Below are 17,663 nucleotides of genomic sequence, written 5' to 3'. Positions count from 1 at the left end.
AGATCAGTTTTTGCATCAGTGACTATGGCCACCTTTCTTCTTGACAGAGATGTGCTCACTGCTCATCTGCGCTTCAACAGATTTTCCATTCCATCTAATATCTTTGTGGTGTGAGGCAAAGTTTTTTGTTGAGTCCTTGGGTCATTTTGTCTTTCCAAGACAGAAACAAGTGTGCTTTTCATGTGGAATGGGTTTTTACTGGCTTTAATTGTATTGAGATTATAAATACAGACCTTATGAAACTTTTTTTAAATATAGCATGTGTATTTGGAATACCTATGTGTGCATCTGTGGTGAATTGTAAAACAAGATAACTGACATCATTTTTGTATTCTCATGAGAGCTTTAGATCTCGACAACTGTTTTTCTCGTGCTTTGGGAATCTGATTGTTTGGATTTCTGAATTAATTTGGAAAAAGAATGTTAATACAATATGCACTGTGTGACGTGCTTGGTTCACAGGAAATTGAATGGGACCATTTCTATTAAATATAGAACTTTTAATGGTTAATTTAACTTTAATTAAGAGTTTGATACTCAAATATGTCACACTGGATTTGAATAAGCGGACCAAAGCAAGCCTACAGCATTATTTATTCAAATTGTTTTGATTTTCACTGTAACAGTCACTGTACTTAAAAAAGGTATTTTATGTGGACGAATGCTGAGCAGTGAGCTAAAGATGACATACAGAGCATTGTGTTCATAGAGCATTGCTTTAGTTCAGGCTGAGCAATTCCATCTGTAACAACTATCTTACAATCACCTCACATTCAAACAAGTCAATGAGGTAGTTTTTAACGATCTGAGGAGCCTACACTTTCATTTCTCTGATCATTCATTCTACCGCTGCTGTCAGTCTTAATGATGGTTTCCTCCTCCATCAGTCTCCCTGTGCTTTGGTGGCTCATGAATCAAACTTGTGATGAATGTCTTTTGTCTTGTGCATCACAATGTGCTGTATATTCTATATCTCAATGATGTGCGTCTTCTGGTTTGTGCCTTGTATACCCTTGTGTTTTATGGGACGACGGCTACATCCAGATGTCAGCGACTGAAGCCAAACCGTTTCTGTGTTCTGCCACCAGTTGCAGTTTGGCTTGTTGCTTAATATTAGTGAACCATTTATAACAGTGGGATATGGATCAAACACCAGAGCAACACAGTAGTTTATGATGCTCTAAACTGACTCTAGAGTCTGGTAATTTGACAAAATCCAACATACTTTTTTAAAAAGCTGTTTTGTGTACTATTGGTTATTTTATACAATATTTGGTTATTTATTGCTGCATCTCTGAGAAAACAAATACGTGTAGAAAAGATAAATAAAGATGAAGAGAAAATTCTGTATCATCATAAGAAGCTCAGAAGATGACAGCACTCAGCTATAATGCAGCCTTTCATTTTAGAATACATCACAATATTATCTTACACAAAGTACCATACATATCTATTCTCATATCACGGTATTGTTATTATATAATTGTACTGTCTCTTCGAAATCTTTCCCATTGTAACTTCTTGTCTCCATTATAAAGACATCAGTTCATTTTCAAAGAGGTTCTTGTAGTGGATACACTGTTCTCTCCATCGTAGGACTTTGAGAGTGTTGTGGCAAAGACCGCACTGCTTTTACTGGAAAGGGAAACAAGGGATTTGGTTGGATTGTGTCATTCCCCTTGTAGCCGATTGACAGAGTAGATAAGTCTTATTGAATCAAGCTTTTTTTAAATCTGATTTTCCAGAGGTTTACTTAAAATGTGTTGAAGAACCACGATTTTCTCATTCTGACCATGTTGTTTCAGCAGGTGTTGAGATTACACCAGCAGGTGTTATGCTCGCAAGCTAACATCTTATGGTTTGAGAGTATTTACTTCATTAAATGGCTTTCCTGGTACTGCATTCTTACTTCACTGAGGAGAAGGTCACTAACAAATTCTGTGAGCTTTAGGTTTTCTCTGCGCTGTAAGAATTTTCAAACATTCAGGAAACATGTTTTAAAAAAAAATACAACCCCCCAAAAACGTTTTATTAAATTTAATTGCATTATAAAAAAAAATTGGGTCTGTATATTTTTCACGAAGTAAAAATAGAGCCACAAAAGTCTAACTGAGTTTTGATTTAAATGACCCAAATAACACATTTTGATACTTCAAATGATCTCCAACACCTTCAGAAGGCCTTGAATTATTGAGGAGCCAAGAGATCCCAGGCACTCTTCTTGAATTACATTTTTAAAAACCTTGTTTAATCCATTGGCATGTTCATTAAAAACCTAAAACTGGGCATTTAGGAACCTTAGAAAATGGAACCTTTCAGCAACATTCAATATTTAATGAGTAAAGTTAAGCCTTTAATCCATGGGCTTATTTTAATCAACTTGTTTGCAATGTGTAAAAAAAAAGCAAAGCAAAGAAAAAACGAAAATAACTTTGCTGCCCTTTCAATGAACAGTACTGTATGTGGAAGTATTAGATTTATTATATTATTAACAAAGGCTGCTTTTGGTTTCTCTTCCTTCCCATAATTAGATCCAGTCAGGGTGAAAACAAATCCAATCAAATATATTTTTTAAATATAAGTAATTGCAATGCTGTCTTTTTATATTTTTTATATTCCTTATGTTGTACGTATTTTTTTATTGATATTATAGTACTTAAGCATTTCAACACATCCTATAGTCAGTCCCTGATTTCACTTGCGCATATTGAAAATATGAGTAGGCAACAAATACATCTTTGAATCTTGTTAGTGTTAGGGCTTTGTTTGACATGTAAAGATCAATGAGTTATGGAGTGAAAGTAAATCAGAGAAATAGTTAACTCTATATCATACACATTAGGTCTAGGACGATACATGGGCCAATTTTTTATTTGTATTGCAATTCTAGAAGTATTGTGATTGAGTATTGAGATTTTCTTTTCCTTTTCTTAACAAAAACAATGTTGAATTATATGCCTTTAGAAACAATATATCAAGAGACATTTCTAAAAACTAATCCTTTTCTAAAAAAGAATGCACTGCCAACCTCAGACAGCCAGCCAGTCCGACATTTATTTTATTTGTAAAGAAGTACATAACATATTTTCTGCTTTCCACCTGTTTTGCTGTAAACCGATTTGATGTAGTTGCTGTTGGCAGTACTGCATAAACAGAAACTATTTAGGTGAATCAATGGTAAAAAACCTTAAGTTTAAAAATCGTCACTAGAAAATCACAATTCATACATGAATCAATTTTCCCCTACATCTAATCCCCATAGTTATCTTTCTTCCAACTATTAAGTGAATCTTGGTTTCTCTCACTCCATCCCTCTGCGGCAATAGTGTAAAAAGTATGCTGCTTCTAGTTATTGTCAGTTGACTTTCTTCTCTCTCTCTATTTAGGGACGGCCCAGATACGTCTAGTCCTCAGCTGGGAGTCTTCAGTGGCAACACGGCATTAGAGTCGGCCTACAGTACCAGCCCAAAGGTCCTGATCCGTTTTCATTCTGACTTTTCAACTGGAGGGTTCTTCATTCTCAACTTCCATGGTACAGATACAAACTCTCACACAAAACATTCACATACAGCAAATACATTTACCTGTAGTATAAATGCACCAATATATTGTTATTTTCAATTAGATGCTATGTAACTCCTGTCATTGCCCTTAATGTAGGGACTGGAATTACAACTAGAGTTGGTTCCTGGGCACTGGAGTACGGATTACTAAATGCAGAGGATACATTCCTTGTATCTGTAAATGTACTTTGCAAATAAAGGAAATATTACTATATATTATTATATGATAATGCACAAAGGTGTTTTTTGTTTAAATATTTTGACATGACATCTACATTTGCAAATACCAATCTAATTTCCTCAATCAAAAATTGCATATGGATGTAGTCTTAGTATGTATGAGTGTGGGTAATGCTTTGCAGTACCCAATTCTAGTGCCACTACACTGTATGCAAAGCCCTAGTTCAGGTTTAGTGAACAGTGGCCACCAATTGCAGTAAATGACAGTTGGGACATTCTGAGGTAAAAGTAACCTCACTGCTGGTTTTTATTGATGTCAATAAGCTCCTTTGCAGCAACAGAATGAGGAACAATTTTACAAATGTTTTTACCTTTTTCCAGCCTACCGTCTGAAGAAATGCCCTGCTCCCCCTGTTGTGGAGAATGCATTCATGATCTTTGAAGACGAAGACTTCCGGATAGGTAATAATCCTTAATAATAATAACAGGACCCTTTTGATACAGTAAAACATTGGTTGACAAGCGTTTTGTATATTCTTTAAAATTAAAATGTGTTTTCAACCGTATCTATATTGGTACGTTTACTATCAAAATGACTTGTACCTGACAGGACTGAAAAACTATCTGATCAGGCTTTTAGGGGGTCATTATGCTGCTGATTGTAAATTACTCCACTAATGGGCCACATTACTTTGTACATGCATAATCTAAATATAGCAGGCTAACGTTAGTCTGTCAGTGTTAATTATATTTTGCTTTATCACTGAAGCTGAGCCACTTGCTCTAAGTAAAATCCATTTATTGTACTACTGTGTGTACATGTGTATGAGTGTCTGTGACACAAACAAAAGCGGAGTAGCAATAAATTCACAAAAACAATTGTGTAATGCAAAACAAGTTCTTCATTTAAGATCTATGTCAGTTGCATCTCTCATTTGAGGTGTTTGGAGACACTTAGCATAAACGGGCAAATAGCTGGCTTCATCATAAAAAATATAAGCCTTCTGGAACCTTTAAAATGGTCTTAATGGTATTTTCAGTACGTTTTGTGCCGTGTTAGCTAGTCTCCAATTCATTTGAATACCACCTTGATTTTATCCACAACTTTGCAAAGCAACTTTGTTATGATTACCGCCTGTTGGTGGTCATTAAATTGAGCTATTGCTTGAACTAACTGCTTATCTAACCACAAAGTCTTGTTTTCTATACATTGTGTGAATTGTGTTAAGCTTGGCTAAACACATCATGAACCTGCCTCTCTCTACCTAATGTACTGTAGAGAAATGAAACACCATATACTGTACGTCTCCCAAGAGTTTGAAAACCATCAATTTTAGGAGAAATAATCGCTTGTCAAGTTTTTCATTTTCCCTCAGCTCTGTGTTATGTGCTTTGCTCATAACATCTTACTCTTAGGTTTGATGACCTTTTAGATCAACAGGAGCTGTAATTTTGAAAAAAGCAGACATTTCATACAACCACAGCAAAATCAATTTACCGTGCCAGCGTTATGCAGAGCTAGTCGCTGCTGGCAAAATATACAATCATTTCTTTGCATTTTGAAATGTCAACTTTTTATGAATTCAGAAAAGTTAGTGGATTTTTGAATGATTGGTTGAATTTGGGGATTTGTGTTTGTCTTTTAAAGACACTTTTACAGTGGTTAAATTCCGGGGTCATGTAAAATTTAATTAACCCTCATATTGATATAAAAAAACATTGTCATTAGATGATGCTGACAGTCGTGATTTATAAAGATGACGTCAAATAATTGCCACTTGCTGCACTAAACCACAGCAGCACCAGGCCGGCACATTTTCCTAGCTAGAGTGAAGTCATGTTCTGTGACGGTGTAAAGACCAAAGGGAGCTTGCTTTTGATAATCATACACAGAAATCTCACAAGCCGTCAGAAAATGTCTATGTACTGTGAACCTGATGGAGTGGAGTACCTCAGAGACATCCTGAGCTTTGTTGTCGGTCAGTCTAATAGCCAATTATACAATCTGAGAACACTCTCAAAAAAACACTGAATTCTATTGTTTATTCTGTTCTACAATTTAAAAGTCCATGCCCCATGCTGTGAGCTTGCACACACTCTACCTCCTGGGTAAAGTTTGAAGCAAGCATTACATCTCCCTGACACTTTTTAAGATGCCACGTTTGGGGAATGTAACATTCACAGTACAGTCACTCAAATGTTATGACGGCTTGTGAGATTTCTATGTATGATTATCAAAAGCTAGCTCCCTTTGGTCTTTACGCCATCACAGAACACGCCTTCCTTCTAGTTATGAACAGGTGCAGGACTGATGCTGCCGTGGTGTAGTGCAGCAAGTGGCAATTATTTGTTGTCATCATTATAAATCAAGACCGTCAACATTATATCTAATTACAATTTTTTTTACACATCAATACGAAGGCTAATAAAGTATTTCATGACCCTGTAATTTAACCACTGCAAAGGTTTCTTTTAAAGGTAAAAAACAAAACAAATATTAAGCCTGTCAAAATGGAGCAAGGATATACGTAGGTATTAACTATTTTGAGGCTCTACTTACAAAATAAACACCTTAAAAGATATTTTTACAATTGTTTATTGTTTTCTTGCATTAGGTGATGTTGTGAAGTACCGCTGTTTACCTGGATACACACTGGTCGGAAAGGCAGAGCTGATGTGTAAACTAAACTCCCATTTGCTTTTTGAAGCCCCGGCCCCAACATGTCAAGGTAATGCAGTCCAACTCCGGAACCATAAACAGAATATACCGTGTGTGTATATGTCTATTTAACAAGGATATGGTAATGCTGATAATAATTATAAAAAATAATGAAATATAGCCGCAACCGGCTATTTGCGGATTCAAACCTTTTTTCTCAATAATGACTTGAATCAATACTGTAATTTCACACATGTGTTCCAACGTTGTTATAAAACATATCCTGGAAGCTTTGTTACGATTGGACAAACAGTGCACTTTGTTTAAAATGCTTACAACTGATTTGTCAAAAACATTTATTTTAAATTCAGTGTGATATACAGCTCAGTTTCTTTGTATTCATAAAAACATTAACAACATCTCTACAAACATTAAAACTTCAAAACTATAAAATGTTATGCCAAGAATCAAACACTTTAAAGAGGCTTGTTTTATGAAAAAAATTAAATAGCAGAAATCCATTCAGAATAGAGATCTTAATGTTCAACCGTTAACCGACAAATCATGTTTTGACCTATAAATAACATAAGTTAAATGGTTAAAACAATATTATATAAAAAAAAATCAATCTTTATCAGCAATGCAATTACAGGACAATTTCATCCCATTTGCACTGACAAATCTATTCCACTATGTCATTCAAATTACATCATTAAAAAGTTGTTGATATGTTTAATCAAATATATTTAATAAAAATATGTAAAGCAGTTATTTAGGCTTGCACCTGACGTTTGATTATAGGACTCAAGAGACTTCAGAAAAGAAGCACAGTTTCGGTTAGAGGCAATAACTTATCCACACTGGGAAGTGCTTGTGGCAGCTCCTGGTACTGTATGTCCAGTGGAAATATTGCTCTTTTTAGTGAGTTTTTTGTGTGTGTGTTGAACAGATGCTCATCCTTTACTATGAACAGAGTGTCCTTTCCATTATGTAGCAGGAGCAAAAGAATCCAGCACTCTAATACGAGGACATGCCGCCAAAGTGCTCCCCCACACAAGAGTCAGAATTCAGCTCCATTTTTGAAATCCTGTTTCCTAAACAGTCATCACACAGAAAGATTGCTCAAGGCTGATGAATAGGCTTATTCATCGGGCAAGTGGCATGTGGTCTTAAGAATCCACACTTTCAGTCTTAGACCCAACATGACCCCTACGCGTGAAAGGAAGTTGTATAAAATGCACCTTTCCAATGGTAGGCTCTTTTGGCATGTGTCAGTAGGTAAACATGAATGGAGAGATGGACAGAAAGGACATAAATTGGAAAAGAGAGTTGTTAGAAGCTGGAAATGTACAAAAGAAAACTCTGAAATGTTTTCACTGTTTTGAATAATCTGACTGGCTTTTGTCTGTTGCCCCTCCAGCCCAATGCCCAGCCAATGAAGAGCGGTCTTCGTCATCAGGAGTGATACTAAGCCCTGGGTTTCCTAGCAACTACCCAAACAGCCAGACGTGCTCCTGGCTGCTTCATATGGTTCCAGGTACAGTGTGTTGAGGGAATGCGACCAGTATGTGTCTATACTGCTGTTTGTACATGTAGCGTGAGGGTAATGTGTGAGAGTGTGAAACATTCATGCGTGTGTACTTTTTATTTGCGTGTGTGTGTGTGTGCATGTTATACTTTGTGAGAGGAGAGACTGTATGTAACATAGACATTATGTACAATGTATGGAAGTGTCGGTACTGTAAAATAGAGGCCAATTGATCATATGTGCTTCTGCTTCAAGCATAGATATGTACAAGGTGCAATTGTGTGTGTGTGTGTGTGTGTGTGTGTGTGTGTGTGTGTGTGTGTGTGTGGTACACTTTATATTACAAATTGCAGCTTTTTCGATAATATGTTAATAATTGTGTCTTGTTTCCCAGGTTACACCATCAATATTTATGTAGAGATGTTCCACAGCGAAAAACAATTTGATGAACTGGAGATTTTTGATGGTACACAAATGTTTTTCCTACTTCTAGACACACACACACACACACACACACACACACACACACACACACACACACACACACACACACACACACACATACACACATGCAGATTAAATTTATGTTTGTTGAAAAGTAGTTTAACAAAATAATAATAATGATACATTTTATGTAAAAGCGCCTTTCTTGGCACTCAAGGACGCCGCACAGGAAATTCATATATTAACAACAGCAAAGCAAACATGATGCAACACGTAATTCTCATTTGTGGTGTTATGAATTTTTCCCAACGAGGTAGGAGTCCCAACTAGGTTCTACAGTATATTTGAAAGTGTTCAGATCAGATTTTGTGTGTGTGTGTGGAATGTAACTTTCTTCTCTTTTATTGACATTACATATCAAGAATTTTATATAACTTTATAAAACCAGTGACAACTAACAAGTGTTTTGTTTGGATATTTGCTAGTACCCACATCTTAGTTTGTAAAACAGAAAACATAAAAAAGCCATCCCAACTTAAACAATATCTAACTAGCTTTTGAAATATGACTTTTGTATTTGAATCCACAAGCAGGGATGAGCATACAGTATTTACTAATAGTATGTGTATCCCGCTTAGCTCTGTCTCTTTTTATTTATCTTGCCTGGTGCTGAACAGACTGTAGTTGCTTTTGATTTTGCAGACATCAATGGCGTCATTTTGGCGTAGGCGGCTGTGACTAGAGTTGTGTCTGAACTTACTCCATGGGGTCCATCCACTGCCTGGTTCAAACAGACATTAGCAAAGGTGCAGAGTTGTGGTCTTAAACTTGAGATGCTAAACAATATGCTTCAATCAGAATCATGTTCCATGAGTAACATGGATGTATTTAGCAACTTAATGATGCTGTCACCTTCGTGGGCTGCATGTTGCAGCAAAAATATAACTCTGGCTGCAGCATATTGTTCATCTCCAGCTTAGGTTAGGTCAATATTCATCATTGGAGATTGTAAGATTATTAGAATTTGTGAATTTACTGATACAGACATGAAAACAGTAATTTCCCCCAACACACACACACACAGACCTCTAAACGAAACAATATATTGTACATGCGTGTGTATAAATAAGAAAATACAAATGCACTGTATACTGTAAACACAAAAATTCTGAAATATCATTCATTTGTTTCTCTAGGATCTTCAGGGCAGAGCCCTTTGCTTGTTGCTCTCAGTGGTAACCACTCATCTCAGCTAAACTTCACATCTAAAACCAACCAGCTCTACCTACGATGGTCCACTGACCATGCAACCAACAAGAGAGGATTTAAGATACGATACTCAGGTACTTATAATATCTTTCATTTTGTATGAATCATTTTGTTTATCACACTGTTTATAATCAGTTGCATATGTTATCATCAGAGAACAATGTTAGCAAAATCAAACACAAGTCCTTTCTCTATCAATTAAAAAGCTTCAAGATGTCTGTTTACTTGTCAGTCTGTGTCTATCAACATATGTTTTCAGTTTAAGTCATGTGCATTACTTTTATGTCAGGGAGGAAAGCTACAGATTTTTCTTTTAAGAAAATTAGTGTCCTACCATGTCAAAATGTAGTCTCCTCTGCTTTATCCCGCTTTTGCATACAATTGAAAATACATTGTACCCATCCGTATATGTTGAAAAAGCTTTGACCAATGTTAGCTGATTTGGCTCTGATAGCACGAATATCTAACCTCAAGGCCTTTCTTATCATGAAATGAATTGATGCATCCAGGATGTACTTTAGGTACTGTACCTAAGCCATGATCATTAGAAGACACTCCTAATTGGAAGCATTCGTATTAATGCATCAGGCTAATCAAGAATCCACTTTGTTAATTTGACAATTTGTTTCAGATTGAGTGCAGGTTCTTGCCAACACTGTGGTGTTCTGAGCATGTGCTTTGTTAGATTCTGGTTGAGAGGTTTATGAGCTGTCCCCTTCATCATGGTTTTTAACTTGTGGAGAGTTTGTTAAAGATGAGCACCAATTTCAGTCATAGAGAATACAATTTACAGTGACACTGATCCTGTTTGGACTTGAAAGTAGTGAGTTGGTCTCCTGGCTCTCTAGACTGAAAGAAATATGTGATATATTTTAGCCTGTGGGTTTTATCAGCACAATGGCTTGAAGTAATAGTGTTGTCTTTTCCCCATGGTGTTGTATTGCCCTGACAACGGTAGCTATACAGAGAACAGCAATTTATAGTTGAGACTTACATAGCATTCAGATAAAACTGCCTCAACAAGCCAGTTCATGTACCTTCATTAGAATTATCCACATTCAGTAGTGATGAACGGAAGGACTGCACCTTCATCCCCTGACTGAATATTCCTGCTACCACATCATGTTAGAGAAAAATGGAATAAGATATAAAATTAGTGGGGCGGATAGTACAGATATTAGATTTTTAGAGCCAATAGAGTGAGCAAAAGAGAGGCCATATGTCTCATAGGGAAGAGGTAGACATAAGATACTTCTTGGAATGAAAGATTATGGATGAAAAAGAAAATTACAGTGATTCTATTGTCCCGACTGGAGTTGCAAAGTCATTCCACCTATGTGAAGCCATAAGGGAGAAGAGAAGAGAGGTGGAGAAATGACCACATCGGACAGGAAAGGTGACTCAACGTGGGGTGTTCGGCTGAATGCTTAGTTTGTGTTCCATGCTCCAGCAGTTATGCTTTTACACTCAGCTCCAGGAAGAAACAAACATTGCATTACTCAGAAAGGTTTTAGAGTAATTACTTTATTTGCTACCAGTTTTCAAGTATTCTGTTTGTGTTAGTAACGTGTTCACAGTCAATCATTGAACTGTTAGCTGCATTGTCAGAAGGGATGTAGATGGTATTTTGTATGTCTTTCATCAAAAATGCCTGGTATTAGATGAATTGGTGCCATATTGTTTCTAGACAACCCATGGAGCTAACCCCTCAATTAAACTGGTAATTGGTAGAGTTTTATGTGAAGTGATAACACTGAGAAATACCTTTTTATTAAATTGTCTTTCTTTGTATCTATGTTTCTCAAGCTGCCTACTGCAGCATCAACGATCCTCCAGTAAATGGTGGCGTGGTCAACCAAACCAAACTCCGTCCAGGTAGCAGACTTCAGTTCTATTGTAACCGTGGGTACCGTATGATAGGCTCAAGCAATGCCACTTGCAGGCTCCACCCCAATGGGCTTTTCCAGTGGGATACACCACCACCTTTTTGTCAAGGTAAAATTTCACATTGACGCTCTTTAAAAAAGTTGACAAGCATGAAAACGGTGCCGTTTGAGAAGGATTCCCCTTGGACACTTTCTCTTTGTGGTGTGGCAGCTCTCTCATGTGGAATCCCTCAGTCGCCGGGCAATGGCAGCTTCCATGCTAACCAGTACACCGTTGGTAGCCAGGTCACCTACCACTGTAACTATGGTTTCCACCTTGATCCTGGTGCTCAAATGACTGCTGTTTGTTTGGAGGATGGCCGCTGGAGTAACGCTGCCTCCGCCCCCAGATGCCTACGTAAGTATTAATTTAACTATGATCCAGGGGCAGTCAAAAGTATGAGTTTTCTTAAACAATTAAGGTCCACTTACTAGCTATTTCCTGAGCTTTTCACCACACCTTGCAGTTTTCCTTAGTGGACGGAGTGGAGTTTGCTCAGTTTTCATGGTCGTCATGCTGTTTTCATGACATGGCAACAAGGGAACACCATGACTGGCAGTTGGCTCACTGGAAAAAGCTACAAAGTGGATCTTGAGTTACTATTTTCTTTTATCAAACTACTTTTCCCAAGGTCAAGACTAAAAATTAACTTTTCAGTTTGAAAATGAATAAATAAATTCTGGTGCCATCACATATATACAGTATAAGATTGTAGATTTGTATCATTTATTATGTATAATGTATAGATTATAGAGGTTGAGGTGCTATTTAGTGTTGGCGTGTATGTAAACTAAAACAATACGCCAGCAAACAGCTTATGGTTCAGGACCCAAAAGAAGCTTGAAAACCTCAAATAAATGTTTAATTTAATTGTAACGTGATTATGTTTTATGTTTTTCAGCCATCCATTGCCCCAGCATTGAGGGCACCTTGTCAGATCATATGACCTTCCGCCTGCTCTCTGGTAGGTTGGGAGAGTTTGGTTCTATGGTGATGCTGGAATGCTCAACAGGGTACTATTTAGGCATGGGGCATCGGACGCTTCGCTGCCTTGCCAACGGAACCTGGGAGGGGACGGATGACCTCGCTACATGCAAAAGTAAGTATTAATAATAACATGAACACCATCGTGACTAACCAGCGAAAAAGAAATCCCAACCGCTACTCTCAAATAATCTGACCTCTTCCCCTTGGAACAAGATAATAAAACTCTACTATGATATTATGTTTTATTTTTGTTCCCTCTGCACTCTGGATGACATATAACTTTATTTATGAGTCTACCAAGGATTTTATTATAAAGCATTCCTTTTAAACTGTGTTGATACACATATATGGAATGCTTCACTGTCCTTTGTACTCTACACCGCACAGATCATTATTAACTTCTTTTGCGATGTTGGTTTTAAAATCAACGACTTTCGCGGATGGAAAAGACAAACCATATCAACCAAGGGATAAAAATAAACCTCATACACTCCCACAAACACACGCACAAACACACACACACAGACACACACACTGCTGGGGGGAGGGGTAATATTCAGAGAAAAAGAAAAGTTGTTTATTTAAATTAAAGTCACAAATTTACAAGAAAAAAATTCAGAGAAAAAGTGTATTTTTGTTAAGGAAGCACGTTGCTTCACTTTGCAAGGTTGAATCAACCTTATCACACCCTAGTTGACGCTCCTTCCTGTGAATTATTATGCCTGCAGTGATTATCTGTCCTATTCTGTCCTGCTGTAACACACATTCTAGTCTAGCAATATCCTTATCTGTCCATTGAGTCGTATTAAGGACACTGGGTCAGGAATACAGGGGACAACCAGGATTTTTTCCACCCATTTTTAGGTGTTATGGTATGGTAACTCTATTACCAGCGGTGCCCAGTTTATTGGGAGTGTGCCATATTAACTTTTAGAAATGCCGTGGCTTAGCTTCCTTGGTGCACCTGTGGCACATTTGGGCACAGTGTGGGATGTGAAAGAAGGCATTGTTATAGATGGGTACATTAGAGGCAGTGGCAATCATGGTTTATCACATACAACACTTTTACCCCCTTTAAAATAAAAATGTAGAGCCAGCCTTAAAAATAGATGACGCATGCGGCCGGTGTTTGGGCTAGAGACACCGGGTGAAACCAGCGGATTTGCCGAACTAGCACTTCAATCTCAGAGAATACCAGAGTTTTTTATCTCGTAAAGTTCTGACTTATATCTCAAAATATTACCCCCCTCCTCCGGCTCTGTAATTATTATTGTTTTCCTACGTTGGCCCCAAATAAGCCCTAAATGAGTTACCAGGTGTATCTTTACCACTGCACATTGTCTTGGGATTGTGAAAACTATTTTAAACAGAATCAACCTTTGCTTCCTAAATGTGTGATATATGGGCCATAGTGGAAGAATGGATTTTTAATTTGGAACGATTTTTAAAATGTTCCAATGGGCTTGCATAATATAGGAGATGCGGTTCAAGTGAAATGGTTACACTGGAAAAGTAAAAAAAAAATGTAATCTCTCTTACCTAGACCAGTGGTTTCAAACTTTATTTTGCTAAATTTTCATTTTATTTCTTTATTATTTCATGATCCAGTACTTGAGTTGACCTACCTAGGACTGCAGCAGCTTGAGGGATTTGGCAATGTAACAAAAGTGTCTATTCTTTAAGTTGGCCAGTGGTTTGAAAACAGTGTCTCTATGGAGCTTAAGAAGAAAAAAACAATCTCAAATTTTCTGACCTAAATCTTATTAGTCAGTTATTGCATTGGACAACTAACTTTACAGTGTTTGAATTCAGGATGACTTATAGTGTCATCTTACATACAGTAACACAGTTACATTACGAAGCCTTGGCAACATCACATACTTCTTATGTAGATTTAATATACAAAATCTATAACAGTACCAGTTGCCCCATAATGTTATTTGTATGTAAGACCTCATTTTCAGTGTTTTTATGTAACAACATGAAGTAATCATATTTCTTTTATTATTCAGTCATCTCATGTGGAGAGCTTCCTTCTCCACCCTTTGGGACCAAACTGGGGACGTTGACCACATTTGGAGCGACTGCAATCTTTGTGTGTAACCATGGTTACACACTGGTGGGGTCACATGTCAGAGAGTGCGGTGCTAACGGGCTGTGGAGTGGTACAGAGACAAGGTGTCTAGGTAAGGTCCATAATATGTGATAGGATGTACATGTAATGTACATTGTGTCAAAGTCTGACCCAAGTACATCAAAGTTAACAATCTGATCAATAATCCAGCAGGTTGAATGATGTGATTTGTAAAAAAAAAATAAAAAAAAGAAGATGGGGGAACATTTACAGTAGAACTTATACAGGCCTTTGATTAATGATCTCTTGTATCCTTTTTTGTAAGTGTAAATTTCTATATAAAATGTAATCTGATGAGTGCTTGGTATCAAAAGTAAGACTTCCTGTATTTTCAATCATACACAGGACCAATTTAAAGGCCAATATGTACAAAATAAAAAGGCTTACAATTTGATGAGAGTCTGTCCATAAGTTTGCCTTAAGCAGCTGTATCACTATATCTATAATTTGTGTAGAGAGGGCTAAGCTATGCATAATATTTGTGACATGGACTTTTTGTAAGGACTTACTATCTAATGGAATGTATGAACATATATATTTTACACACAACCTTTATTAGTACATGAGATTGCTTCATTTGTATAGGTAAGGTCCATGGAAATTACACCAGCAAAAAGTAAGATAAACTATGAACATGCCTCAGTAACTCAAATGATCTACTACTGAGACATTTATTACTTAATACATTAAGGGTTTGAGTTACCTTCAGTAAGCACTGGCCGGAGATGATTAATCCTGATTTTACATACACACTCTACTCTACAGGGATTCAGCCTTGGAGTTGAATCAAGGCATGTTCCATGTACCTTCACATTGTTTTTCTGAGATTCTAATGCTAACAAGAGTAGGCAAGACATACCTTAAAATTTATGTAAGTAGAGCTTAAATTTGAAGTTGCTTAATCACAATTTAATAATCACTGCTACAAATGTGGATTTTATGTGTCTAAATGCCAGTAATCTTAGCTGACTTCGTCAACACGGGCTGTATGTGCACTGGGTTAAGTTTGGAATTGAAAAAGTGCATCAGAATGAGGTTTTTCTACAAGTGATAAAATGTTCTGAATTTATTTAACCTAAAGTTACCAATAGTGTGATTGTAATTAAGCTTTGTGAAGTCCCTTCCCTTAAGGTTTCGTACTTTTGAATTAGTCTCATGCCGACATGTTTTTTTCTCTAATGCCAATTATTGTCATGAGTTCCACAACCCTGTAATGAAGTTGTTTTTTTTTTTCTCACAATTATTAGAAGAAATGTAATATTTTTAATGGTAACAAAACATATGTTCTTCACAATTTGGAAATGCCATGATTTGCTGTGTGTAACATGCATTTTTACACATTCCTCTTTGTATTTAGGAAGGCAGAAATATTGATTACACAATTAATCACAATTTCAAAATATGTTTACTGCTTTAAACAGTTTGGGTACTTTTGATAAAAACACTTTTATATTCTAGTGGTTTTATAAAATCAGACATCTGGTGATAATGATTTTGAGGAGATGGTGTTTGGAAAAGTGGTAGAAATATCTGCATTGCATCAACAGTAATCTCCAATGAGTTTTACAGAATAATCAATGTTCTCACAGCATTAATCCTGCTTCGAGAAAGTGTATAATGTGTAAAAAATTTGAGAAAAATGTATTAAATGCCAAATACATCAACAAGTACTGACCCTTAGTCATTGACTTCATGAGGCACAGAAACATGAAACGAGGGTTGACAGTGAAAGGTGATGATTGGTCTCTTAACAGTTGAAGTGGAATTGGATACAATTCAATGATTCTCCACACATAAGCTCTCAAGATGTGTCCTTCAATTTATGTGCTCCAGTTTTAAGAAATCATGAAAGCAAGGCCACATTGAGAACACAGAGAAACCCTTCAGAAATTAGACAGCTCCAATACATTGTTTGGCCGTCTAACTGTTGGAATATTGAGCCAGAGTAGGTGCTTTAAGGTCGTAACTATTGAACCAGCACTGATGACTTTAGAGACAAAGTTAAGGAAAGTTACTTTAAGTTGTTTTTCTTTATACTGCATTAATTTCTATCTTTTTGTCTCCCGTAGCTGGTCACTGTGACTCTCCAGATCCGATAGTCAATGGGCACATTAGTGGAGATGGCTCTAGTTACCGGGACACAGTGGTGTACCAGTGCATGTTAGGATATCGCCTAATTGGCACATCAGTCAGGATCTGTCAGCAAGACCATCGGTGGTCTGGAACAACACCTGTTTGCGTCCGTAAGTTCTTTATGATACCAAAAGCATTGTAGTTCATCTGTATTGAATGTAGATTTAGTGCTTTCCATTGATGTGAGAAGCTCAAAGAATTTTCCTTTATAAAGTAAATCCATTACACATATAAGTCTTAAAAGAAATCCCACATTTTAGGCCTTGTGGATTAAAATTGTTCATTCATTGACTTTCTCTGCTGTATCTATATGTTCCCTACAAAAACTTGAAATTATCACAAAATATCAAGTGGAAATAGCCCAATGCTGCATAAAATATTTTTTCCACAGCTCAAATTTTTCATCATATTTCTCTATACTCCCTCAGCTATCACTTGTGGTCACCCTGGCAACCCAGGCAACGGGCGGACTAATGGCAGCGAGTTCAACCTCAATGATGTTGTCAACTTCACCTGCAACAGAGGTTACATCCTCTGTGGAAATGCTCGAGCCCAGTGCCGACTCAACGGACAGTGGAGCAGCCCCCTTCCCATCTGCAAAGGTCAAAAACTCGTGTATTAACTCAGAGTTACAGACTTATACTCCTGTACATCCTTGTAAATGCTTTTGTTGAAACAGCTCTTCAGGTTAGAGTGCATACAAGAAAGATGGCGTTGGTTCTTCTTGAGTTTCCCCTTTGGTATGTGTTAAGAAAGTAATTGTGCACACATGCTTTGTCACTGTGGTGGACGACTGTAGTGGGCATTCCTTGTGCGTTCACCTTTGTTTTTACTTTCAAA

At 37.0% G+C, this 17,663-nt stretch overlaps 1 protein-coding gene across 1 annotated transcript in view; it reads left to right on the top strand.

Annotated features, from left to right (window-relative positions):
* The window catches only part of LOC117948226 (CUB and sushi domain-containing protein 1-like), a 306,260-nt gene that overhangs the window by 253,092 nt on the left and 35,505 nt on the right, over window positions 1-17,663 (top strand). Inside the window, exons 45-56 of the mRNA XM_034877777.1 lie at window positions 3,387-3,532; window positions 4,125-4,205; window positions 6,359-6,472; window positions 7,823-7,939; window positions 8,325-8,396; window positions 9,571-9,717; window positions 11,450-11,638; window positions 11,741-11,926; window positions 12,471-12,668; window positions 14,569-14,742; window positions 16,760-16,933; window positions 17,252-17,425. Of these exons, the coding sequence (XP_034733668.1) occupies window positions 3,387-3,532; window positions 4,125-4,205; window positions 6,359-6,472; window positions 7,823-7,939; window positions 8,325-8,396; window positions 9,571-9,717; window positions 11,450-11,638; window positions 11,741-11,926; window positions 12,471-12,668; window positions 14,569-14,742; window positions 16,760-16,933; window positions 17,252-17,425 (1,772 nt within the window). The remainder of the gene's footprint in view (window positions 1-3,386; window positions 3,533-4,124; window positions 4,206-6,358; window positions 6,473-7,822; window positions 7,940-8,324; window positions 8,397-9,570; window positions 9,718-11,449; window positions 11,639-11,740; window positions 11,927-12,470; window positions 12,669-14,568; window positions 14,743-16,759; window positions 16,934-17,251; window positions 17,426-17,663) is intronic.

The sequence above is a fragment of the Etheostoma cragini genome, chromosome 1 (genome assembly GCF_013103735.1).
Source record: "Etheostoma cragini isolate CJK2018 chromosome 1, CSU_Ecrag_1.0, whole genome shotgun sequence".
NCBI lineage: Eukaryota > Metazoa > Chordata > Actinopteri > Perciformes > Percidae > Etheostoma > Etheostoma cragini.
Note: the sequence above shows the minus strand (reverse complement) of the source record. Positions and strands in the feature narration are given on the sequence as shown.